General features: G+C 37.9%; 1 protein-coding gene across 1 annotated transcript in view; it reads right to left on the bottom strand.

Moving 5' to 3' along the window:
• Window positions 1-462: 462 nt before the first annotated feature.
• The window catches only part of BAZ1A (bromodomain adjacent to zinc finger domain 1A), a 64,996-nt gene continuing 39,142 nt past the window's right edge, over window positions 463-26,316 (bottom strand). Inside the window, exons 13-27 of the mRNA XM_074542689.1 lie at window positions 24,774-24,869; window positions 24,421-24,645; window positions 23,605-23,770; window positions 23,219-23,332; window positions 22,477-22,601; window positions 20,660-21,268; window positions 17,897-18,060; window positions 17,560-17,714; window positions 14,834-14,982; window positions 7,364-7,611; window positions 7,048-7,271; window positions 5,310-5,779; window positions 4,129-4,271; window positions 2,001-2,088; window positions 463-1,470 (exon numbers count right to left, since the gene is read on the bottom strand). Of these exons, the coding sequence (XP_074398790.1) occupies window positions 1,280-1,470; window positions 2,001-2,088; window positions 4,129-4,271; window positions 5,310-5,779; window positions 7,048-7,271; window positions 7,364-7,611; window positions 14,834-14,982; window positions 17,560-17,714; window positions 17,897-18,060; window positions 20,660-21,268; window positions 22,477-22,601; window positions 23,219-23,332; window positions 23,605-23,770; window positions 24,421-24,645; window positions 24,774-24,869 (3,167 nt within the window). The 3' untranslated portion in view covers window positions 463-1,279. The remainder of the gene's footprint in view (window positions 1,471-2,000; window positions 2,089-4,128; window positions 4,272-5,309; window positions 5,780-7,047; window positions 7,272-7,363; window positions 7,612-14,833; window positions 14,983-17,559; window positions 17,715-17,896; window positions 18,061-20,659; window positions 21,269-22,476; window positions 22,602-23,218; window positions 23,333-23,604; window positions 23,771-24,420; window positions 24,646-24,773; window positions 24,870-26,316) is intronic.

Below are 26,316 nucleotides of genomic sequence, written 5' to 3'. Positions count from 1 at the left end.
CCTCATGTTTGTTTTTCCTACAGCCCCTTCCTATCCCCAGACTTCCACTCTATAGTTTTTTCTCAGATTATGGCATATCTCCAAGAGGACAGGACTGATTTAAACCTATTAAACTGAGCTTAATAAATTTACATTAATAAATATTGAAAACAATACTATCAAGCATACTAAGGATACTTTAAAGAAGCTGCTGGTCAACCGAACAAATCTGTGAGGTTTTACACAGTAGAGATGCAAATTAAAGAACCATACAATTTACACTACTCACATTACTCCAGACAAACTGATGGACACTTGCATCCCTCTGAGACCAGGAACCACAGTGGCTGCAGCTGCCCAGAGTGCTGACTGGGTACTCATACTGGAACCACATTCTGCTGTGTTGCCTCCAGCAAACTGTCCTCAGAAATTATTGGAAAGGTGGTGCAGCAGTACAACTCAAGAGGAAGTCCAAGCTCAACATACTTTGAAAAAATGTGTCATTTTATTTTTACACTTCCAAAGTTGAATGTAGAAATTTAAGAGTACAGTCCTGCAAGTTTACTCATTGCTAGAAGAACTGCCAGGGACACAAGAAGGTATTTATTGATTGATCATCAAGTCAGAGGGGAAAAAACAAACAAACAAACAAAACCCCACCCTCCAAAATTTAAAAAGTTATGGGACTTTTTTTTTGCCCCAAGTACAAATTTTATAAATACAAAACAAATTCACAAATTACTTTGAATGCTAAATAAATATCTACTTAATAAACTCAGACCGAATACCTCCAGCCAGCACTGGTACAGTACTTGAAAAGATATGCAGTTGTACTCATTAGTGTTGAGAAGATATGCTCAAACAAGTTTTAACAACACACACAGTTTCTTCAACTGTGCTACAGCAGAAGATTTTCTCTGAGTTGATAAAGCCCTCAATACCACAGCTTCTACAAAATCTAGAGGATGAAACAACGTTATTTTGTGCAGGAAAAAACAAAGTACTTCTGGAAGATATCTGGACACATGAATGTATTAAAAATGTACAAAACCTCTGTAAACCAGTACTGTATCCAGTACATCTATCAAAATTATTAGACACTGAATAAAACTGTAGCAAAGGTAATCTTTCCTACATTCTCCTGAGTGCTTAATATTATATTGAGAATATAGTGCAGGCCACACTTCAAGGTGGTTAAACAGTTGTTATTGCTTTAAATAGACATGACGACTGGGTAATTTAACAATCCATTTTAATGAATGTAATCGATTCCCTCAAGAACTCCTTTGGAAGGCAGAGGTTAGATTCGAGACTTCTTCGCCGCGGGAGCGCTGTGGTCCACGTTACCAGATGTGATGGGAAGTCCAAGCTTTTGAGCCTGAATGTGGAAGAATGCCTGAAGTCTAGTTCCAGCTTTTGCTTCACTTGTGTTACGAGGGTTGTATTCAAAGCAGTTCGAAAACATCAGCTCAATATCTTCAATGAATTCAGCTAGGGAAAAAAATAAATAAATTTAGCATGTTTCAAGTCATCAGTGGTCTGACGAACAGTTTGACACCAATAAATCAGTACAGTGATCCTATGCAGAGCTGCAACACAAAAATGTCTTTACATGTATCGAGTTGCTATCCTTGTATCGGTGCTGTTCCATGTCAACATTCTTCAGTTTCTCTGATTATCAATACAGGAAATACAAATCAGAGACAAGGACAACAGTACCTTTTCTAATTATTCCATCAGTGTCACTCTTTGATATTAAAGGCTTGAGAACTACCAGAAGTTTCATAGCTGCCCATTTCTCATCTATCCATCATGTATGTTAGTAGGAAAGGAACTATGTTCAACAGCTTTTATTTAAAAAAAAATTAGTAATCGCTCTTTTAAAAAACCTAAAACACCACAAAACCCCAAAGCAAACACAATTTCAGCTTTCTAATCATCCAACACAGTTCTATTTTAGGACAAGGATTTAAAGTGAGAGAACATGGTACAATATACCCCTTTCAATAAACAATACTTACACGCTAACTTATATTCACATTTATTCACTTTTTCACGGATTATATTTAAGGCAATAGGTTTTTTGATTATATCATAGTAGTCTGGTACCTAAAAAAAAAATCCAAACAAAAAGATTAATGGACAAAGAAAGGGAAGCTTAAATTCTGCCTATGTAAAACATTAAAACAAATAATGTATCAGCAAAAGGCATTTATGTTTTGCTTTTAAATAAACAGAGGAGTCTTACACAACTACCTTCATTCCCTGAACTGAATACTAGTTTTCAGTCACTGCTTTTTTTTTCTATCATTCAAGTAGCAGATTACAACAAATGTTAGCCAGAAATTTAATAAATAAATCTACTCCTAAATGCCCTGTGAACAACTATAAGAAAATTGCATGAGCAGATAAGCATTGCGCTGTTCCAGCTATTCCCATCTGTCAAGTACAAAAATTATTTCCAATATTTTACATTTTTTATTTTTTCTGCAATACATTACAATGTTAAAAGCTCTTTAATCATGAGTAATAATCATTTTGACTCCACCACTACTCATTCAAAATGCAGAGATTCCATTCACTTGTGTTGAAGAGCAGCAGCAGGAGACTCTACACAAGTACTATGGGGTCAAGAGTCAGGGGAGGAAAAGGACTGCCTAACCCTTAAGTGTACTGATCATTTGGATCCAGTTTTGAATTCCAGTAAGCACCAAGCCTAGGGTGCCTGTCTCACAAAGTGGGGTGGGGGAAGCAAAAGAAAAAGGCATCTGATCCAAACATGCCTTCTCCTCCTCCAAGGAAAGATACCCACATGCACTATCCTGTATATTTTAAAACCTAGGTTTTGGTTATGGCAATTTTACTCTAGATCAAGTGCAACCTGCAAACAAACCTAAAGGAAGAATCAGTAAAGAAACAGAATTAAACTGACATATTTTTAATTCCTTTTCCTTTAGGAGTGATGTTTATGTAATTACTAAAAAGAAAAGTATTTTTCTCTTTCTGGCTTGCTGTGCACTGACCATTCAATGTATCCTTTACATTGTCTTAAAGGCAGCTAAAAGTTTAAACCAAAATATCTATCATGATGAAGAAAATCTGGGTCAGGTATGGATTTCTCCTTCCAACTATACAGAGACTATTCCCTAAGTGATTGGTTCAGGCAAACCAGAATGCACTGAATTCTAGCAGTTTAGTTTCAGCAACAAAACTAAGTTGAATTCTCCATCCTTCTTTGCATTCACCAGATTCTTGCCCTTCCCAACATAATTCCAATACTCTATTATTAGGCAGTCACTATTCTCCATTTCATTCAATATTCCTCTCCACCTCTACGCTTACTTTCTTCATTCACATTTGTACATCATTCTCTTTGTCCAGACAGATTACCCTTCCAACTATTTGTGGCTCTGAATTCAGCATTTCAGGTCTTTATTAAACAGCTATCACTGCTAATTTTGGCAGAGCCTTAAACACCAAACTCTAGATCCCCAAGAATGCCTGTGCAGAGTTGCCCCAGAGGCTTGGAAAGGACAGGCACTTTGGCAGGGTCAGATAGGGCCAGCAGTGCCTTACAGTGGACAAGCCAGTGCAGCCTGCAGAAAGCAGCTTTGGCAAGTTTTACTGTAGTAAAAACCTCTAGAGCAGCGCTTACTTTGGGTATCCACATTATCATCCAGTATTTTGAAATTTGAACAAGAGGGAAATTAAGAATGAAGCTACAGAATCATCTTTTTACTGCATTATAATTAAGATCAGCATGAAGTTGTTTCTATCTTATTATTTGTCACAGGTCTCGTCTCAGAATGTCTTTGCATAAATGAAAGATTAATTCAAATAATTAATTAATAATCACAAGCTTACCTTTAGCAGTCTTATGCTCTACTTATTTGGCTGGGTTTTTTAAAACCAAAGCATTTCACATTTTAAAATGCCCATTGAAAAGTTTATGTAAAATTTTGCCAATACCACATCAATTGTGGAAGCTATTTCTGACACCAAATATCTGAGCTGAAATGCAAGAGTTCTCCTGAATCCCACTGCTTGGCTCTATCCTGCTGTTTGCACCATGCTGTAAATTCCCCAGGTTTACCAGCAGCAAGCAGGGCTCTCAGCCATTCCTGCTGCCTGTAGAGTTGTGTCAGTTACCTGGATTTTGGAAACCAGTTTCATGAAAGGCCAGCTGTCATCGTGCCGTACCAGCTCCACTATCAGCTGCTCAAAAGCTGAGAGTTCATGGACTCCGCCCTGACGTCCTGAACTTCTCCTGCTCAATACTGGAGGAGATGATTCTGGAAAAAAAACCAACCCAACATCCCCCCAGATAAAGATTAAAAGCTTGACAAATAAAATAATTTTTTTAAAATTAATAAAAAGCTGAAACACCATTATTTTGGGGTACTAAAACTGTAGTTTAAAAGCACAAGGCATGTAGTTTGACCTAAAGTAGTAACTATACTCCAGTCTTGTCATTTACTACTAAAATGTCTCTCTTGTCATACAGAATGCTAAGTACCAGGCCTTAGCTGGGTGTCTCATCCATTGCATTAATTTTGGACATGATTTTTTTTCACTGATTTCAATATTAAAACAATTTGTTAAACACTTGAAGAAAAGTCCTGTTAGAGAAAAACAAGAATAAGCTGCCTGCTCCTAACTTTTACTTTCACAAAAACTCTATTCAGATTGGTTTTATCTGCTTTCAAGAGTAGTCAGCAGGGTAGTTAAAGGAAAAGCTCAGACATTCTGAATAGTGACAGACAGAAATGGTGAAGAATACAAGGCTGCTACACTGGAGTGCAAGCTCTTTTACACTCTTCAGTCTCACACTGGGTCCTTTTGGTTTTTAACAGTTATTGTATCCTTCCAAGTATTTCCTTACCATCAAAGTATTACCTTAACAAGCATGGACACTGTTAGCCCTACACCAGGCAGACAACATTTTTCTTCTGGAAGCAGTTTCTTGTTCTGTGTGTATATTCCCAATTTCACTATGTTCCCTCTATCTGTGCTCTTCACTGCTTAATTCTTTAATAAAATAAAATCATAAAAGCTACAAGTAAACATTTCCATTTGTGTGGGTTAAGGCACTTCCAAACTTTCAATCCACTTATAGAGCATATCATGTGCAAATATGAAATTTCAAATATGGATACAATAAATCTCAGATGGCTGAAAATTTTAAGGTTCTGTCAGTGTGAAAGAAAAACTCTCACTGGAAGTGGCAAAAGTGCCTTCAACCACTACTCATGATCTCCATGCTCTACCACACAATTATTTTATCAAGGAACAGAATGTGGATTTTGCTGTGATAAACACATTTCTCTAACCTGTAGATTGTCGTTTTCTGCCTCTTCTCTTGGGTTCAGCAACAGGAAGGGAAAGCTTTGAAGCAGCAACTGGCAGTTTCCTGAGGCGCTCGGCGGGCTCTGGAGTATCCACAACTCGGAAGCCGAGCGAGCTGGAGGAGCTGCTTCCCAGTGAGCTCCTGGCGCTCCTTCGTCCTCTTCGTCTTCTTCGAGGACTGAGCAGCTCCACAAAAACATCTGCTGGTAATGAACTTTGGCTCTGACGAGTGGTCCGGCTATGAAGTCTTAAAGTGGGCTTAGTCCCTGCTGAGGAGGCTGATTTTATGTTTCTTAAACCCCTTCTGGTCATTTTTGACGAAGATTCAATTGGCTGGCTCCGAGAAGCGTATCTTGCCTGACGCTGGCTGTTCTGACTTGAGAATGGATTGTTGAGCTTGGCTGCTCTCATTTTTAATGGAAACTTGACCTGAGATCTTCCTTGTTTTGATGGGCTACAAAGTGAAGAGTTATGTTTATTTATTCCAAAATTCCATTTGTCTCTCTTCCCTGTTTTCTAATTCAGCATTTAAAAAACCCAGCCATTCAAGGTTGAACTGGTAAGCAGCTGGCTAACAACCTGAAGCAGTCAGTCACCCAAAACTACCATTGTCTTAAATACTCCTCTGGGGTCTCTTAGTGAAATATTTTGTGGAGTACACACCTTAAAGAAATTTTCAGAATTCTGATCACCTTTGCAGCTTATGCAATAAGAATACATTAACTGGAGCACCAGCTATCAATTCCTTTAAATCACTTATTTCTCACAGCAAGTGTTAACTACTAAGATTTCTGAACATTATTATCAGCCAGATAAATAAAGTGCAGTTGTAAAATGCTACTATAAGAGTTAGGCTCTGGTCAGCTTTTGTAACTAATATTTAAGACTCCCCTTCCTTTACAGGGAAGAGACAAGATCCCAGAAATAAATTCATTTCCCGAGGACATGCACATTCTCTCCAACTACTAAATCTCAACTGTCAGAGCTGCTTGATTTAGTCAATTCAAAAGACTGTACAAAAAAGAGAAGAAAAATACTCTGAGATCAGAAAAATTTCCTTCAATTTTTATGTTGCTGACATGTGCATCAAATAAAATTTTTATTGAAATTACCACTTCGTATTATTTAGTTGATTGTATAGTGTTTTCTGGTCGGTTGTTTTTTAAAGATATTTTCTTGGGTTGTTTGTTTGGGTTTTGTTTGTTTTGTTGTTATGGTTTTGGGGGGCTTTTTCAGGGGGTAAGGGTGGTTTAGATTGTTTGTTGGCCTTTTTTAAACAGCTACTGCATTAGTCCTCAGGGATTCCCAATGTCCTGTGGCTTTCAATGGATTGTTTTCTCTAACGTTCTAATAGTGTAAGCATCTAGTCCTCCAAAATTCAAAAGTGGACAAAAATAACTCTAGATTTTCTCCAGAAAGCCTTTACTGTTTGAAACTCTTTCCACTTCACATTCACACAGCAGCTGTACAGAACTGAAGCTCTGATGGCCTTCTCTCACCCATACATTCAAAGCTGGAATTTTTATCCTGAAAATGAACCCAAGTCCAGAGGCCCTAGCTTTTGTATTCAGTATTAAATCTTTTGGTAAGAGCCAAATTTGCAACAAGCTGCCATTTTTTTAGAAATAAACATTTTTTTCATACTAGAGTTTCAAGATACATGCTTATGCGAACATCTACTCCAAATAACGATCAAGGTGATATTTTAACAAGTCTGTTTACCTTAGCTCTTCCTCCTCTTGTGATTCATCCTCCTCATCTTGCTCTTCTTCATAATGCTCCTCGTCACTTTGTCCCATCTCATCATAGTTTGCCTCTTCTTCCCCTTCTAGCTGCTCAGCAGTCTCTTCATCACTTTCCACAGAAGGTCTCTGTCTGGAGGAGAGGCGTCTAGAGCGCTGTTTTGGTCGGCACTCTGGGCAGAACCAATCTCCTTCAGGAATGACCTGGGAACAGAAGGGGAAATGAAAAAGCATTAGCACTGTAAGAACTATTCAAGCTCTGTGCGAGAAGGAAGCAGGCCTTTCCCCCGAGGTACCTTCAGCTTGGGCCTGATGCAGTAGGTGTGATAGCCTCGGTCGCAGCCATCACACAGCACCATGCTTTCCGCATCGCCTTTCTTCCGGCACACCTTGCAGCGAGCGTTGAGGATGGACTTGGACCAGATGACGCTGCGGTCCAACGTCGACAGGTGAAGGAAGACTTGGGACAAGCTGGTAGAAGAAAGAAGTGACTCTCTCCAGCGATCCAGAACTGTTTTGTAGGACCGTCCACCATCACTGGCATCTTCCATTGGAGAAGGGGATTTAAAAAAATAAGAAAAATGACAAACCCCCACAGAATTATCAAACTTGTTTTTCAAAGATCCAGGTTATTCTAGAGTAAGAGGTAATACTCTTTCAAACAGACAGCAAGTAGCAAACTGGGATAATTCAACCTTTGTCTTATCTCTTCAGTACTGGAGTATTTTCTACATAGTTTCCAAGATGCTGGAGCTTTAATATTTTACTCTTCAATACCTATTAAGCTTAGAACTTGCACATACATAGGTCATTAATAAGACAAACTCAGATATAAACCTGGAAACCTAATTTGATTCAATTTATAAAGTATAAAACAAAACTTAAGATCATAAAAAAAGGATCACATATCCAATTTACCTTCCTTTGTATTTACATCTGGAAATCCCAAAATGTTTAAAGAAAGTACCTGAAACTTCACAGGCAAAGAACAGCTTGAAGGGCACTTTTCACCCACACTTGCTCCAGTACAGTCTACCAGAGAGCCTTTCAGCCCTCTGCCCATGCCTCACTGCCTTCAATCCTGCCCTGCACCCTGCCTTCACAGGCACCTGCATCTCTGTGTGGCTGACCAGGCTGGATGACTGACCTGGATGAAATGTAACTGTTTCCTTAATACCTTTTAAGCAATGTAACACACAGGAGGGACCTGTGGTACACATCAAGTGTCAAACCAAGTAACACCTAAGTCCCTAATTAAGTTAAAAATAAACGGGGGAGGGAACAAGGGTGAGAAATTAAATGGCATTTTCAAATACTTTTGGTTTGCAATCGAGGCCCATGAAAGCAGCTACACAAACACACACACTGAGTAATGAGGGGGACAGTACTGAATGGGAATGGGTAGCTGGGAACTAGAGAAGCAAATAGGCTGTTTGAGAACCTGAGAGAAAACAGGAGGTATAAATGATAGCCTGCACTGCTGCTCCTGAGCAGAAAGCTGGTTTCTTTATTGAAGCAGAAATTTATTTCTTGCATTTTAAAGTAAGAGGGTTTGAGGACAGGAAGAGACCATACAACAGTGCTTGTGGTTATGGAGATGTCTGCAGACTTCCCTTCTAAAAGTGATAGTCCAGCTACTACTGTGTGATCTCAGTTGATTAATGATGCACTCCAGCATATAATGCCACCCTGCCTGCTGGAATACTGACAGCGGGCACATGAATGGCCTGTGATGCACCTGGCTGCCAAATGATTTATTCCCAGGACTAGGAAGAGAAAATATCTAATAACAAATAAAATGAAAGAACAAAAATGAGACTAATTGCTCTCCTGGCAAAGCCCTTCTGCCTTCTCATCAACTGGCTGCCAGGATTTGTCTAATCTTGCATACATTTGCATTAGCAGCAAGCAGCACAAGAGAAGTGATGGGAGAAGGCAGAGGATAAACAGGCAACACAGCTTCATAAATAAAATACAGCTACTCCTGAACTGCAAACCTGTATTTCCTAACATTTCCCATTACTTAGACCTTAGGCTTGCTGTGTTAAATTTAGTCTTCTGAAGACAGTGGACAAGGTCCTTTTCACAGTACTGCAGTATATCTCCATGTATTTTTTTTTTAATTCAGTAAGACAGTTAAAATTGCTTAAATCAGATTTGTACTGTAACTCTTACTCTTAAAGACACTTTATCTTAAGCATATATATAAGTCTGGCAAGCATTTCTTTGGCTAACAATGACAGCTTGAGCATTATTACTTTTATTTGGAGGTTATTTTCAGCCTGGATTGGCCTACCAATACAGTTTATCACACAGCACAACAAATATATTGCAACTGTGAATTTGCAGAGCAAGTAGAGATGAAAATTCCTGACCACAACCTGCTTCAGCATGTCCTGCTGCTGAAACAAGCAAGCCAAACAACACTCACTGTTTCAGATCCCAATTTGTAAAATAAGAATAATACTTTTTTCTTCCATCCATCATCTTTCTCATTTATATTGTTAACTCAGAGGGAGAAACGGCCTCTTTCTTTGTGTCTGAGCAGCTCTACACTGCGCAGTGGGATACCCTTCTGTCAGCTAAGTCCTCCAATCCTTGCTACAATGCAAATGAAGTCATTTGACAGATCTATGCACTTATCTATCAATAGCTAATTGAGTTCAGGGAAGGGTTTTCCATTTTAGTTTTTCTAGAAAGGATATGCAGTTACACAATGGTGTGAAGTTTTAGAAAAAAATGGGGACATTAAAAGAAAAGGGGAAAAAATCCCAGGATTATGTGAACAGGCAGATTTTGGTCCCAAAGTGAAAAAAAAAATACAGTTCTTTATTTCTGGTTGCAGAAACCTTTTTCTTAGTTTTAAATATTTGAGCTGTATTTGTTTCATGCTTAAACCTTTGGCTTCAATACCTTCAATGTAAGGAACTGGCTACAAAATTAATTAAGCAAAAACCAATGAAAAAAGAAAACTTGATAAAATATTCAATGCTTTCTAATTCTTAGCAATACAAGTAACATTTAAAATTTACCATCTCTCTGACTAGTCTTGTCTTTCACTCTCTTCCTCCTTTTATACCCCCAGTGGTGCCTTTCATCATCTTCTGCATTACCTAACATTAAATTCATAGAGTTATTTCAAATACCTTTTTGAAGCATGGCAGATTATTTTAAAATTAATTTTTATATTCCATAAATGTGTAGTCTAAAAACATGACTTGAACAGTGAACAGTGGTTCTCAACATGTGCAGACAGTGAAGGGTAGGGGAGTGCTGTGCATGGAGGAATTGCACATCCCAGTGTTTAATCTGACTCCCACTACAAACAGAATGTTTGAACTAAAAGCTCTGAATCCTACCCTGCCTTACCTTTCTGTCCAACTCTGGTGCAAATGGCCACAGGAGCAGATACTAACCACAGGTTTTTCTCAGCAAACAATTTGTTTGTTCTGTGGTACCACAAACCTCCTCACAGCTCAAAAAATGTAGCCAGGTTATGGGCACAGTTCTCAAGGACCAAGAGAATTAGTTCATCTGTCCACTTGAAACAATGCATTTTGGATGGTTTTGTGCAGGTGTGTTCTGGAGTATTAAAATGATTAAGTTAACCTCTCAGGAAGGAAGAGCCATGGTCAACCTCATCTGCTCCAATTACAAGGCACCTCTGACTGTCTTCTCTGAAGAGCAAACAAAAATTCTGTATCATAAAAAAAGCCCATTTCCACCTGTGCTGCCTCTGCTCATGAAACTCTGCAGGGAAGTAATGGAAGCATAAGAAAAAAGTATGTGTATATCCCTATCATATCCAGGATACTGTTGGAAGATGTCTGATACTATTATGAGGATGATTATAAATAGGAAAGGAAACAGCTATGGGAGTACAGGAAATAAAGATAAAATCTAAAAAGAAAGGAATTGAATAAAGACAAGCAAAAAGGAACAAAAAAGTTGGTTTGGGTTTTTTTTTGTCATGCAAGAAGTGCACGGCACAAGTTACAAAGCAGGCAAATGGTTCCCTCCATCAATCTCAAAGGTGCTCCCATGAATTAGAATCCAACCTTTTGCATGGAAATCTGAAGGATGCTTAAATGACTGAAGTCCTGAACTAGTGCAGAAGGCAGACTTTTTTGTGGATGCCTCACTGAACTCCAGGGCAACCAAATCACTTCATCATTTTATACCTCAACTTTCACATCTCTGTAAAAGGAATGATGAGACCTATTACTGCACTGCAAAGTATTTTGAAATGCAAGGAAGAGTAAATTTATATCAAAAAAGAAGCAAAACTCATAATAAAAACCGCTTGTATTTCTTTCTTCTCAAACAATTTTTTTTCTGAGAAGCAGGACTTCAGAGCTTCCTTCAAACAACTATTCAAAAAGAAAAAGGCTTTTTTACATGTTAACTCTGAAAATTTAGCAGGAAAACAATGTACTGCAACTGCACTCCCTCCTTTCCATAAGTCTCCTGTAACATTACCTTGGGCTGCACTGAAGGAAGAAAAACCAAATTTTCATAGTAATATTTAATGAAAAGATTTCCAAAAGACAGTTCATAATTAAGAAATGCATACCATTTAAATCATGTGACATTTCATCACCAGACAACAGAAGATTAGTGGGCATCTAGCAGCTCTGTGAGGCTGAAGGGGCCATTTCTGGGGTTTCCAGATCTCTTTTCACATCGCTATCTTCTCTGTCAGTCTTTTCTTGCTCTTCCACTTGAACATTTGGTATGCACCTCAACTCTAAACCTATCAGAATCACCAGCAAGGCTCTTGGCAGCCTGATAGAGCCTCAAACAAAAACGGAGCTGAGAGGAGCAGCTGGTCCTTTTATTGCTGTGCTGGGTCCCTTTGTCTGCTCTGCACCCTGGAGGCCACCAGCATAAACCTGCCAGTGACTGCAGGGAATTTCAGCGTGCTGGCTTTAGGACTAGCAGCCATAAACGAAAACTAAAAATTGTTAAGTTCAGCTCCATTCCCTAATAGGAACAGAGCAAATAAAGGGAGGGATAGAGAGGGTAAATAAACTTTGCAGTGAAAGCAAGAACTGAAATAATGACAAAGACTATTTTCAGTGTGGTTTAAAGCAGACATGCAAGGGCACTCTTTTTACTGCAAGTGTTCCCCCTGTACTGCTACAAAAACAGAACTCCCAGCACTTGCTTGACTTCCAATATTTTTACTTCAATGGTAACTCAATCAGCCAAAAAAGTTGGGATTATCAGATTTAGCATGAGAAACAGATATGCCAGGCATTTTGTCTTAAATAATTGGAACAACTATTATAGAAATCCCTCCTGTTAGGAAAAAAACCCAAAACAAATGAGCACAGAGACACAGTAATCTATATAAGAACAGTAAAACAAAAACTAAAATTTCCGCAAACTAAACCCCAGTGGTTACAAACTTAGAGTTAATTTCTATCATCACAAAACTGTTGGTCACACTTTAGAGGGGTTGGGGGGGGGGGAAAAATGCATCACAGCTCTGAGCAAAGAGCAGTCCTGAAAAACAAGTGTCCACTTGTCATTAAAAGCCCTACAAACACCTCCTTGTCAAGCTGAGTAGAGAACTTTTCTATGTCTGTTGTACATCTACAATCTTGCCTTCATTCAGATTCACCTCCTGTTAAAAGCAGCCCATTACGCAACTGAAAACATGAGACATTTGGCACCAAAAAGCAAGAGGGAACCTGACACTGTCACTTAATGATTAGGGCAGCAAGCCAGGCCAGAGGACACCTGGGATCCTTCCTGCTCCTCAGCAATGTAGGTTATTCTATACATTACTGTCATTTTAGAGTAGTAGTATTTTTCACAGCAAAAGACATGCACAGGCACATTGCAGTAAACAAACATCAGAGATTTAAGACATGCAAAACATATCTATTTGCTTTCCTTATATACTCCCTTTGCCACTCAGTATAGAACACCTATGAGAACATGACTTTTAATCCACAGGTTAAAAAAAAAGCCAACCCACCATCATTCCAAAGGTAAGGCAAAAACATGAACCAACATAAGATTATGGCAGAGTTGAAACCACCAAAAAGAAGACAGAAGACTGCTAAAAAACTGTCTCTCCAATACTTCTGGGGCATTTTTCTTCTTTTAGTCTTTTTCCTCTATCTCAGGATGCACGATCAATGGCCACAGCCTGCTAATAACCATATTTTTCCCCTTGGAGAATAGTAAACTTACAACTGTCAGCAAAGGGCTGTCAGCTAAATACAAACCTTGTATGGAAATGGAGGCATATAATGCACAATGTTACAACTTGTACATGAAAAGTAGGACAAATGCTAGAGGCACTGTCAATTAACTGTTGCACAGGTTGCAATCTAGTCATATAGCAAGAAATAAGCTGTATCATGCCTGGCTTGGAAAGTGCAGACATATTTGAGTTGATCAAACACTCAGCCAAGTAAAGCTTTTAAACAGCTGCGGTTTCAACTATTCCTGTGCTCTCCCCTTGCATCTCAATCATTTGCTGCACTTCCCTCTTCTAGAGGTCATCACACTGATATCTAAAGCTTGTGGAAGGGAACCCATGCCCACATGTCAGTCTCTGGCACAAATCTAGCTCAAAGCCATCTTCAGTGGCAACTGATACCCAGACAGCAGGCTCCATGCAGGAGCAGCCAAGACACAGAAAAAATTTCAGGTCAACTGTGCAACAGGGCACCTAACATCTTGTGTTAACACACCAAAACCTGCACTTTTGTCTTCAACTATTACAGCAGAGTCTGCCAGAGCAGAAGGATTTTATACACAGTGACTTTCAGAAGAGTTATCAAGTCTACCAGAGTGTACCAGTTGTTGCTCTGGAATGAGCTGAACTGGCAAACCAGAATTGAGAGGTAAAGCAGCTCAGCAAGCACAGAGCACAGCACATCCCCAGTGTGCCATCAAGACAGAAGTCTGACCAAGACAGCCACCTTGGGAAGGAGGAACTACCTTTACACATTTCTCTAAGATCAAAGTCCACTTCTGAATTGCAAAAGGATCCTAAGGAATCCAGACCTGAGGGATCATGGGCAAACAAACTGACTTTATGCACTTCGGATCCTCTCTCTCACCTCTGGAGCCTCATCAGAGGAAGCCAAGTAAGAAATACATGTCACAGTCAAGCTGCAATCCTGCTTTGGTTTAAATTTTTCTTGCAACTTTTTATTTTCAAGTTTTACAGCACAAACACAAAACCAGGGAATCTTAATGTTTGCAATCTAAGTATTTCCTACACTTTACTGTAAGTATTCTGTTATTGCTGAACAAGGTGATCCAGGTAAACTAGGTCTATATTGCCTTCATTGAAACAGTATAAAAAGAAGCAAACAAAACAAAACAAAAGAGCTGCATGATATATGGGCCTCAACAGTAATTCTGAACTATAGTGTTCCCCTAGAAAGCTTGATAATTTCTGCCTAAGGGTACAATTTGTCTGCCAATGCATCAGTGTAACTGTAGCACCACATAAACAAGGTCACTGGAAAAAAAAAAAATCTATGTTCAATAAGCATGCATTTAAGAATTTAATTAAGCTTGTTAATTAATACATTTTATATATCTATCAATATATATGTGGGTGTGTTAACTTTTTGTTCTTTTCCCCAAGATGTCCTTCTAAAGCATCCAGTCTTACAAAACAAGCAAGTGGGCTTGGGGTCAGGGGTATTACTGCAGTGCTGGGGTGGATATGTTTGGTTTGTTAGTTACAAAATCTTACACAAAACTAGAGACAGAGTTTCAATGCTGAGACTTACCAAGAGGTGCTTTGAGGAACCTGCGTTCAATTCCTTGTTCTATCTGAAGCAGTGCAGATGCCAAGTAGTGGACCACATTACTGACTGGCTGAGGAGTACTTGTGCTTGTTGATGCAGCACTTGGAGCTTCAGTTTTTAACCCAACAAGTCTAAAAGAGAAATGTATTAAATTATCTCTTGAAGTCTCTGAAGTTAATACCAGAGATTCTTGCAAATCTATCGACAGAAGCTTCTTGTTTTAACCTCATGTACTCATGGATTACTGACATGCACAGACAGTACACAGTGTGATGAGCTATCCTAATGCTTATGTTTGCTCAGCTAGCCTGGCAGATCTAGACAATTCATCCTTAGGTAACAGATAAATAATAATAAATTGTAAGAAATGTGGATGACAAATTTCAAAACAATTAAAATTTCCAGAAAATCTGATGTGACATCCATCAGCTAGTTTATGATAGATTTCTGTGAAGAATGTAGTCCCAACAATTCTTCAGTGAAAACACTTCCAGCAGCAAAATGTAATCTTTTAGAACATATCCATCCGCAGAAGTTCAATTACATAGATCCCAACAATTCAAAATACTTTTGGAAAGAAAATAAAAAAAATAAAAACAAAGTAATTTTTAAAGGTAAATCAGGAATTGATAACTTGTATGTCCTCATGCTTGGAGGATCTTTATAAAATACTAATTTTTTACATAAGGGTGGTTCAATAACCTCCCAAACAATAAAAAAACCAAAAACTAAAAAAAAAAAAACAAAAAAAACCCAAAAACCAAACCCTGAAACCAACCATACAAACCCTACAAACAAACAAGCAGACCACCAAAGAGGCAGTTTTCCAACAAAAGAGGACCAAAAGACTAAGTAATCATTTCAAAATGTAGCTAATCTTTCTGAACCACAAACATTAAATAATGTGTAGGAGAGCAGCTCACACTACTGAAAGTAAAATTCCATTTCTACTTGGGGTTTATAAAAAATTAACTAATTAAAACTGTCTGGATTCTGCCTCATTCTTGTGAATAAGCAATGCTTTTGGTTGTCCCTGTTCTTTTTTCATACTTAAAAGCTGTTCATTATATTTTGCAGTCACACACATTTTGAGAGCCTGAAAGCAAACAGAAAGAAAGCTGCAGAGTTATTTACATTTCACTAGTCAAACTCCAAGGTCTTAATGAGATGTCACTTGCTCTGAGGTGGATAAAAAGCCCCACATCAAAAGCAACCTGTCACATGATTTCAGAATCCCATACACTGATTTAATATGCAAGACTTTATTAGAGTAGACTTTATTCAGAAACTCTGATGGAGTCAGTATCAAATGGAAAAAAATTAAGCTACAAAGTTCTGCAGTTGAATTAAGAGCTGGCAATGGAACAAGTACCCAACATTAAGTAGAAACAGATAAATTTCAGCATCTTAGTTAAAACAGTGGAATACTTCTATATTGTGGTTTTCAGGAACCAAATGTCTGTATATTGCATAATTAATATAAAGGATGATCCCCTCCATTTTGCATGGAACTAGAGAACTCTGACTCAAAGGACAGTCTAACAGGAAAATTCTAATTCACAGTGATGAATGAGAACTGAAATAAAATGAGAAAAATACCTGAAGAACTTCAAATTCCTAACATCCAACACAGCATTCATTAGTCCACTCAGAAACACAGCTTTTATAGAAGTCTAACAGCAGAAATGCCTCACAAAATATGTAAGGCAAACAATATGTTAGTACAATGACTGTCTCAAATGAATCTTTTTTCCTGATGTATTTCAATATTCACATCCTATCAAGAGATAAAATTTCATATGCATTAACTATATTAAGGTAGACATTTATTTTTGACAAGTATGCAACTCTGGAGAATTAAGAATTTGGAAATCTTCCCCATTTCTGTGATTTCTCAAGTTTGATTTACAACAAGAACTGCTATCAGAGAGCCACATCTGTCTCAAATGTTTAGAAACTAAACACCACAAAACACTTTACAGCTACAACACTGTAGGATTTGAGGTTTCCTTCCTTTCATTATGTTGCAGCTTGCTCCACAGAAGTATTACCATTCCCAAAGTTGTAAGATCACATCTCCATTTTGCTGCTAAACTTAAAGTTAATCCAGACCATGGCCTGCTGCCCAGTGGTTCTTACCATGACTCACAGGTAAGTGAACAGCCAGTTCAACCAGAGATTTGTTACTATTACCATTTTTCCTTTTCAATACCCCTATACTCTTCTCAGAAATTGAAGTGGTTTGATTTTATTGTTTTGTTTGGTGGGTTTTGGTTTTGTGTCTTATTGGAGGTTTTTTGTTTGTGTGAGGTTTTTTTGGTTTAGGGTTTTTTGCGGGGGGAGGTTCTTCTGGGAAACACATCATCAATTGCCAGTGTAATTTTTTCCCTGCATTTAAAATTACTTCAAAATGAATCCATGTGTTCCTTCTTTGATAATTAATGTTTACTTTGAGCAGTGTAATATCTGAATACTGAAAGATGTAAAAATTGGTGCCTTAGTCTTATATGGTAATAGAACAGCATCATTTACAGACTATAAACCAAAGTAAAAGCCTGCATTTTAAGATTCACAGTCTTAAAAATCACCACGTGGAGGAATTTGAGGGTAACAATAACTTGAAGGTGAAAAAGTCCCCAGCCAAACAAAGCCAGAGCACTGCTATAAAACTCAGAGAGAAGAACCATTATCTAAACTATAGCTCTTACCTGTCTTTCACAATAAACTTATCATGATCATCACTTTCCATTTCTTCAGATTCTTCATTCACAGTTTTAATAATGCCATTTTCTTTATTTTCATCATTCAGAAACTCATATCGCCCATGTTCTAGGGCTGCTCTCCAAGCCTGTCTGTCTGTAACCTGCAGCAAATATACAAATTTGAGGTTTCTAAAGAATCAAAGGACACAAGTTTTTAGTACCCATTACAATCTGCATTTAATTTAATTATGCTTTCACTAAAACCATTGCATGCAAGAGTTCTCATTTAAGTTACAGACTTGATGGCACCATGAAGTTCCCACATTCTACCATTTACAAATACCTTAATGGCCCCCAATGTTCCTTGGTAGATCCTGTCTTCAATGTCCAAAAGAAAGTCCCTAAGTCTCAGTTCAAGTTGCTTCTCTGCAGATGGGTGAGATCCATCATGCACATTCTGCATCCTTCCCCTTCCTACAGGAGGTCTGACATCACTTTGAGGTTTTTCTGCAAGAACAGCAAGTAATTTGGTGTTAGTAGACCTGGTTCCTTTAAAGCAGCTGTTGGGAGAGGGAACAACAGTACAAGACAGAACAAGCTGAATGCATGGGTTCAAAATTCCCTTCTTGTAATTAGGTGCCAACACCAACATCTGTGCCAGGTAAGGAATCTGATTCAGCCAGGCAGGGTAATGATGACCAAGAGATGGCCAATAGATCATTGGCATCCACTCAGAACAACTCATGAGAGAAACCTTCGCTAATTTAAAAGTAGTTCTTTTGTCTTAAAATTCTTTCAAAAGTAGTAGATAAGTAACATCAACCTTACTTTAGGAGGAGAACAAAAAGAGAGAGAATAAAGTCACATTTCTATTATTTGATTGCTCTTTCTTTACAAGAGAACTCTTCAACTGTCTTTCCTGCATGTATCTTTATCATAGCAACACTTAAAATAAGCATGTGCAATTGAAAAACATAAAACCTAACAGAACAAGACAAGATAAAATCTCTTTTAAAAACCTAACCTTAGAACAGAACAAAAAGATAAGATGATGCAGGCACAGACAAGACTGACTGTGTCCTCTAATTAAAGGCAGGGAACAAGGCGTAAGACAACATGCTAATTTATGAAAACAAGGTGAGAGCTGATGGTGATGGGCTTTCAAGTAAAAACCTACTCCAAAGAGAACTCAAAGTTCATGCAAAAACTCAAAAGCCACAGGAAAGAGCAGAAAGTCTGCCCAAATCCTAAATTAATGCTTGCAAGTCTGCATAGGTGGTGAACATTTTCGTTCACAGGATTTACCTTAAAACCTTTGAGTGTAGTGATAAGAAGGTACATGCAACAAATGAAGAGGTATTTAATAAATAATATAAATAAAGCAGCTGCTAAGAAAGCACAGGATGAATTTCTAAGGCACTCTCAATGGCTGAAAGAATTCCCTGAAACTGAAAGCAATCATGCAAATACTCTCAAAATGTAGTCTAGCAACTCTACTGCCTGGATGTGGGAAAAGTCCTTTTTGGTTTAAAAGCAGAGAAGAAATGTAATATTTTTTCTTGAGCAGAAGTAGAAAAGCAGCAACTGCTTTTCAAATAATTGACAAGGAGAATTTAGTGGATACTGGAATAAAACCAAGTAATAGCACATACCAATTTTATTTCCATGCTCTTTTGAGCAGGAACTTGAAAAGGCAGAAGAGCAGCCTACACTGCAGGAGAATCCCTCTTGTCCTACAGGTCACTTGAGTGAAGGCAATAGGGCAGCATCTGGAGTCCACAGCAGAAAAGCTCCCAACCCAGTACAGCTACACGTGGCTATTTATCCCTGCTTATCACACAGTGGTGTGGGCACCATCAGTATTGGACCACTGCATTTGAATTTTCTTGATCTCTAATAAAGTGAATTTCAAAGCTGCCTCTCTTTTTTTAAAATGAAAATCAGTATTATTCAACAGTTCCAACTTAATTAAAACAGAAGAAAAATCTGTGACTATGGACATCAAGTTGCTTCAGAGCAGAAAGCAACACACAAAATACAGATGAAGGTGCAGTGATTAAGAAAATAGGGAACCACACATGCAAACTCAAACATATCAGGAGATGATAGAGATTTTTGCACAAAAAAGAACCCAATATAGAAAAAAGGCCTCAAAATAAAGCTTAATGACTATGCAAGAACTCTGTCCTGTGCTAGTTTCCACCGAAAGAGATGGCAGATCAGTCATAAATTTAGCAGTATCTGATGTGTTCACAGTGTGTCCTAGCATACCCACTCCAGAAAAACACAATTTGTGTCTGCTGTGAATAATATTCCCTTGCCCCAATACAGATAACCCCAAATCCTCAAGGTAATTTGTCATAATTAAAAATAAAACGCAATTTCTTAAACATCACCCTAGGGAGTCTCACTTTGGTAACATTGTCTACCCACCAACACGCTATAAACAAGCCAGCTGTAAGCCTGTATGTGCAGAATTTTATCTATGATTGGAGCCAATGTCTTGCCAATAAATGCCAAAATACCTGGCTAGGAGAAAAAGGAAACAGCCCCAAACCCTAGGTCTAGGATGGTGTTCAGTGCACTTCTGTGTTTAAAGAGCTATAAAAACATCTGCTATCCTCCTGCTTCCTTCTGCACTGAGTGTCTGCCAAAGGGAGAAAAGGGAAACAAAACCCAGAAAAGAATAATATCACAAAATGCCACTGCACTGATGTAAATCCATCTAACAACCAACCCAGCTACACAGCTTTTTAGCATGTATTAACTTTTATTCCTCAGTTAATCTTTTTCCAAAGCTAAAATTCCTTCCTAAACTTGTCTGTTTAAAATCCAATCCTGGTTTACAGAGCAGTAAGATCACAGAAAAATTACTGCTTTTTTTAGCATGAAACACCAGAAAATACCACAAAGGTCTGTCAAGTAGGAAGAAAAAAGAAATGGAAGGCAGGAAAAAAACCAAACTTGTCTTCCATTGAGTGAAAAAAAGTTTAAGGATAATTCTTAGACCTTAGAAATTACAGTTAAATTAGAGCTAGAGGTTTCTATAATATTATATAGAAGTTTAATCCATAGAATCAAATTAAGACCAAGAGCTTTCATTTACCTGGAATATGGAATTTCTCCACAGGAAAACTGCTTAGTTGTTCATATATTCTACTTTTCTCTTGCAAAAGAGTTTCTTTTAAGGCACTCTCCCTGTGTCCTCGGGAATTGAGAGCCTCGAGGAGTTGGTCCAGTTGTTCCCGAGAACTGTAAAAGCACCAACGGTTTGGTTTGTATACTGGCCTTGGCACCTCTACGACAACACTGGTACGTGAATCTTGGTCAACATTGGAGGTAGATTCAGAGGATTTCAAAGACTCTCCAGTTTTACTGAATACCTGAGGTTCATTTGTGCAAGACTGTCCACTATTCTGAAAGGAAGAGGTTCGAGGCAACAACATGTCTTCTGTGAGACCAGAATAGTCCTCCTCGACAAACAATCCAGGAACAGAAGGGAAAATCCAGTAGCGTCGGTACAGGCGGTCACGACCCAGCGGGGTGATATTTGTGCAGGCTGTTGCATTCTGAATCTTTTCTAACAGTTCCTTCTCTTTCTTTTGTTGTTCCTGTTTTAAAGCTTCTTCATCTTCAGCAGTAAGAGGTTCACTCTTTTCACAAGTGGTCTCTTCTTGTCTTGTAAATTCTTTAAATCCATTTTGCCCTCTCCTCCCTAAGTTAAAAGAAGTATGATAGGAATTAATTTACAAATTTTTTAAAACAAAAACTTAAGTAAAGGGCAGGTTTTACTTCTGTCCCTTTTTGGTTATCCAAACTTACACTGTCAAAGACCATCAGCTCAGTCAAGAGACAACACTGGCTTTATTAAAGAAAAACTCAAGTGATTAACCCCCATTCCCTTGAAGAACAGGTAACCACTTTAAATACACCCTCACTTTGCAGAAACTAGACTAAGCCTCATTTACTGACACCGTCATCTTCAATATCATATAAAACCAAAATTTTAAGAATTAAAAAATGTATAATAGAAACATCTTATATAAAGTAGAATTCTAGCATTTTCAGTACTGAATACAAACTATGATCCAGACTTTATTTATCATACTCAAAATGATGATCTTAAACCACTAAAGGTCTGAAGAAAGACCAGAATCCCTACATAGCAGCTTATATGGCAAACTCAGGTATCTTACATTTAACAATTAAAGTGGTCAAGTATTTGCTATTATTTTCCCCCCCCCAATTTGTACCAGCTGAAAACATTTCAGTTCACATCTTTCGTTTACACCAAAGTATTAAAGTCCTGGTTGTCATCTAGACCAGTATGTCTCATAATTGATCCATGCAACCTGAAAAGTACAGTCAACACTCAAGCTCTACGTGTTTCCAGCATGACCTTCAGTTCCCTAGCTGCATCAATGAAATAATAACACTTGTCATCCAGTCATTTGTCACTTGTTTGTCATCCAGTCGCAATGTTTCACACATGGGTACTTGAGAAACCTGAAATTCTCTTTGAGATCTCATTGCTTTTTCATGGCAAAGCTCTAACAAACGTGTAAATCTGTATTACTGAATGACTCAGAATTCCCAGGTACTGTTAGGAACTGTACAAGTTTGCAACTTAAGACCACAATCATCCAGGACTTTCACTGGCACAGACACCAGCATGAAGCCTACCCAGCAGAAAGACAAATATGAGCTAACAGCCCAAAGCCACCAACATTCTTCCTCCTGTGGTGACATCTATGTTTGGTTAGGAACAGCAGGCAGCACCATTTACTGCACTGCAGCTCCTACTAGCACACTGCTGAGAAAATCAAATCTAAGCATAAGTCTAGTTTTATTCTTGTATAGGAGGCATGCCAGGTGCATGCATGCAGATGCACAGGCACACAAAGAAATCCATTCTAGCATTACCTCTCCGGCGTTTTTTGTTTGGTCCCAGCTCCTCTTCATCCTCTGTGACTGTGTCCACGTCTTGCTCTTTACGTTCCATCTCTTTGCTCTCTGTGCTAGTATCAAGCTCTTCCCGTTCCTCCTCCCTGACACAGCAAAATAAACAAACTGTGACTAACCTACCATAAGAAATACACAATAAAACATGGCATCTTTGACACAAAGAGTACTTCTATCTCCCAAGTACTTAACTAGTAAAATACCTATAATGCTCTTAAAAAATCAACTGTAAATCAGACTATACTAAAGCCCAAAAGAAACCTACTGAACTGTAAATGTGAAGTTCTATATTAAGGACTAAAACCTGTTATTTGGTGCCCACACTTTCATTTGAAGAGTATTATTATTATAATCAGACCATTTTTGGAGACATCTTAGTGTAGTTCTGTATCTGTGAGTTTTTTTCATGTCTAAGTAAAGTTTTCTTCCCAAAAGGTATGTAGCATTCTGTAAAATGCTTGTTACACATTTTTGCCTCATCTAGCAAATATAATTAATTCCCTACAGAAAAACAGGCAGTTTTTACAAGGTAACTTTTTAACCAATTCTACACCACTATGAAGAAAAATAAAATCAACATTAAGGACAATATTCTTAAAATACAGCTTTGTATATGATCTAGTCAATGAAACACATGTGAAGTCTGGCCACAAAGCTGAAAAGTGTTCTATGTTATACATCACAGTAATACTATGTATCATACCCAACAGATATTTCTACAGCAGGAATTCTTTGCTCCTCTTCTTTCAGCTTTTCTTGTTTCTCTTTCATTTTTAACTCTTGTTCTTTTAACCTTTCTTCTCTTCTCTTACGTATCCTAATAATAAGAAGGATATAAAAAAACAGTTGCAATTAATATAACATCTAATCTATCCACCAGATAGTTTTCTTTTATACTAAAACATCATCCAAAAATAGCAGAAACATGGGAAAACAACATTTAGCAGAATTAAGTTTCATTCCTGTCCACTGTCCCAGGAAACCAGCATAGAACAGAAACATTACTACTGTTTCTCATATGCCTTCTGCAGCTGAGACATGAATCTCAACTGTAGCACCAAACTTTATTTTTCCATATCCTAGTTCTACCTGGCTGCTGCTGCCTCTCGCTCCTTGCGATGCTGCTCTGCCTTCAGCTCCCGGAACTCCTGTTTTGCTTGTCGCAGCACATCAACAGAGTCCTCAATGAAATCTCGAGTGGAGACCAGAGTCAGAAGTTTCCCACAGAGAGCATGAAGGATCTTCATCTTTTCTCCTAATAAAATTTGGACCAATGTTTATATTTCACTATGTAACTGATAATAAGCCTAAGTCTTACAGACTCCAAACTGGATTTGTTCTCACTTAAGAACAAGTGAACAAACATTTGTAGCACACTAGGTGCACTTGCAGAGACATTTCCTGAAAGCGTATCTGCTTTGTTCAGACATACAAGCCTTTATTTTTAATTTATTAACTTTTACCACCAAAATTAGCAAAATGCAGTATTATCTTCAAAGTAGAGACAAAGGAAGAATTGCCAGAAATTTTTCTCCATTTCCAAGTAAAGAACAAAAGACCCAAATACAAACAGAGAGAAAAAAAAGCAGGGGCTGAATCAAACACGCCAATGCTTCTTCCAGAGAGATCCCCTTATTCAAGTAACACTAACATTTTTAATGAGATGAACGAAAAACTACTCAGAAGTAATGAAACTGCCTAGCTCTGCAATCTCTGATGTGGTGGGATGTGCTTGTGAGGACTGAAGCACAGGGGGTGAGCGTTGGTCTACATAAAACCCCCAGAGATCCTTTCCAAACTCAATTATTCTATGATACAATAAATTGTATTATTGGTGTAAAGCAGTTGCAAAATTAATCACTTACTGAGCAATCTAATAATCCCTAACATATATTCTTTTATTACCTGGCAACAAATCATATACTGAGGTACTTGAAAGCTTCTTCAAGAGACCAGGATTACTTAATCTCAGCTCCATGCAAGCATCATCAGTAGTATCAAACCCTCCTCGTTTCTGGTAACGGTATTTTGCATTGGCTGATGTTATATCAGCACCTGATGCTAGAATGTGAAGTCTGAGAATCTCAGAAAGAGTGCAGCTATCAAGATCCAAGTTTTTCAAATTGCAGCCTACAGTTGAGAAGAATGAACAGTTATTTTATACAGATATTTAAATGTACATAAATATAAAAATAGTTCTTTAAAATACAGAGCAAAATAATAACAGTAACAAAACAAGAAGTGAAACCCACACATACCCTGATGTAACTGGGGCCATGCAGCTGCCAAAGTTGCAACTGCAGACAGTGCAGATTTTGTGGGGTCTGCATCTTCATCCAAAGCCTCTGTTAAATCTTTAAGGAAATAAACACTTTATTCTAGTGCAAATTAAAACTTGTACTGTGGAGGGGAGGAAAGGAAGCTGCGTTTTGAGAATTGCAGACAAAGCAAAAAGAGGGATGGTATTTACAGACGCATCAATGTATTCAAAACTCAATTCAACATCCAGACAAAAATTTACAGATCTTGAAATGCAACTAAAAAAATCCAACTAAAAGCTAAGGACATGCACCACATGCTATATAGGGAGAACACCATCTAAGCTGTTAAAGCAACCGCAACACGCAGAACATGCACAATGGCAACATAAAAGGCAGCAGGGACAAATCCAGCAACACACTTGAAAGTGCAGACAAGTAGCAATGCAAGAACACCTGTACTTCCTTTCCTCAAACAAACTGTTTTTCTTATCATACTTTTGTTTTTAGGAAGCATAACTCAAACAAATAATGTATTTTGATACTGGCTATCACCATTCACTTTATACTTTCTATCTATAACTCACATACAGCCTGTTCTGCACAAACACAATTGCTAAGACATTACAAATAGATCATATTTCACCAAATCGAGCACCTGCACTTAATGACCATCATCCATAAGCAAACTGACCAGGAAAGCAGGGAAGTGAAAGGCAGAAACAGCAAGTTCCTGTTTCTTAAACAAAGGTTTCCTCAGCACTTACAGGTATTTCTCCAGAGGGTTGGCAGAGCATTTTCAGCAATGTATGCTGTTTCAACAATTTCACTTTATTCAAATCCAAATTATTAAGCACTTAAAATCACCAAGTCAAAATAAAACCACAAACTATACAAACAATACATAAATGCAAATCCACAACAGTCCTCTAGGATGTTGTTTGAAAACTGTCACCCAGACATGGCAAAATGAATCTCTGCACCTCCCCTTCACTTTAACTATATAACACACTTTGAGAAAGAACTGTACACCCCCAAACCACATATCTGTGGTGTTCCCTGCTGCAGAAACACTGCCTGTACAGAATTTAACTGAGCAAACATGCTGACTAGTGCTACTTTGGTTAGCCAGAATTACAAAGGCAAGACTATGTAGATCTTTTATGGGAAAGAAGATGTCTAAACAAGAGTGACAAGAAATTAAAGTTCTGAGGCAAGTAAAACACAATAAATGAAGTGCCTTACCCACAACTCTGATAAATTAGAAACAAAATGGCAGACTTTTGCAATTATCAGCCCCATTATGTCAATTTAAAATATGAAAGTTACATTATGTTTTTTCTGATCAGCCATACAAATAATATAGACTCTAATCAACTATTCCATTATTACCTCATAATCCTTGTTTATATTGCCAAGGCAATACTGTCAGTAGTTAACAAATACAGTTTAATAGCTAAATTCAACAGTAATTGAAATACAGTCTAAATTTATTAACAGTCTCAAATCTCTATTCAATTAACAAGAGCAGCCACTGTTATTG

This window comes from Zonotrichia albicollis, chromosome 6, assembly GCF_047830755.1.
Source record: "Zonotrichia albicollis isolate bZonAlb1 chromosome 6, bZonAlb1.hap1, whole genome shotgun sequence".
Lineage (NCBI taxonomy): Eukaryota > Metazoa > Chordata > Aves > Passeriformes > Passerellidae > Zonotrichia > Zonotrichia albicollis.
This window is presented reverse-complemented; position numbering and strand designations above follow the sequence as displayed.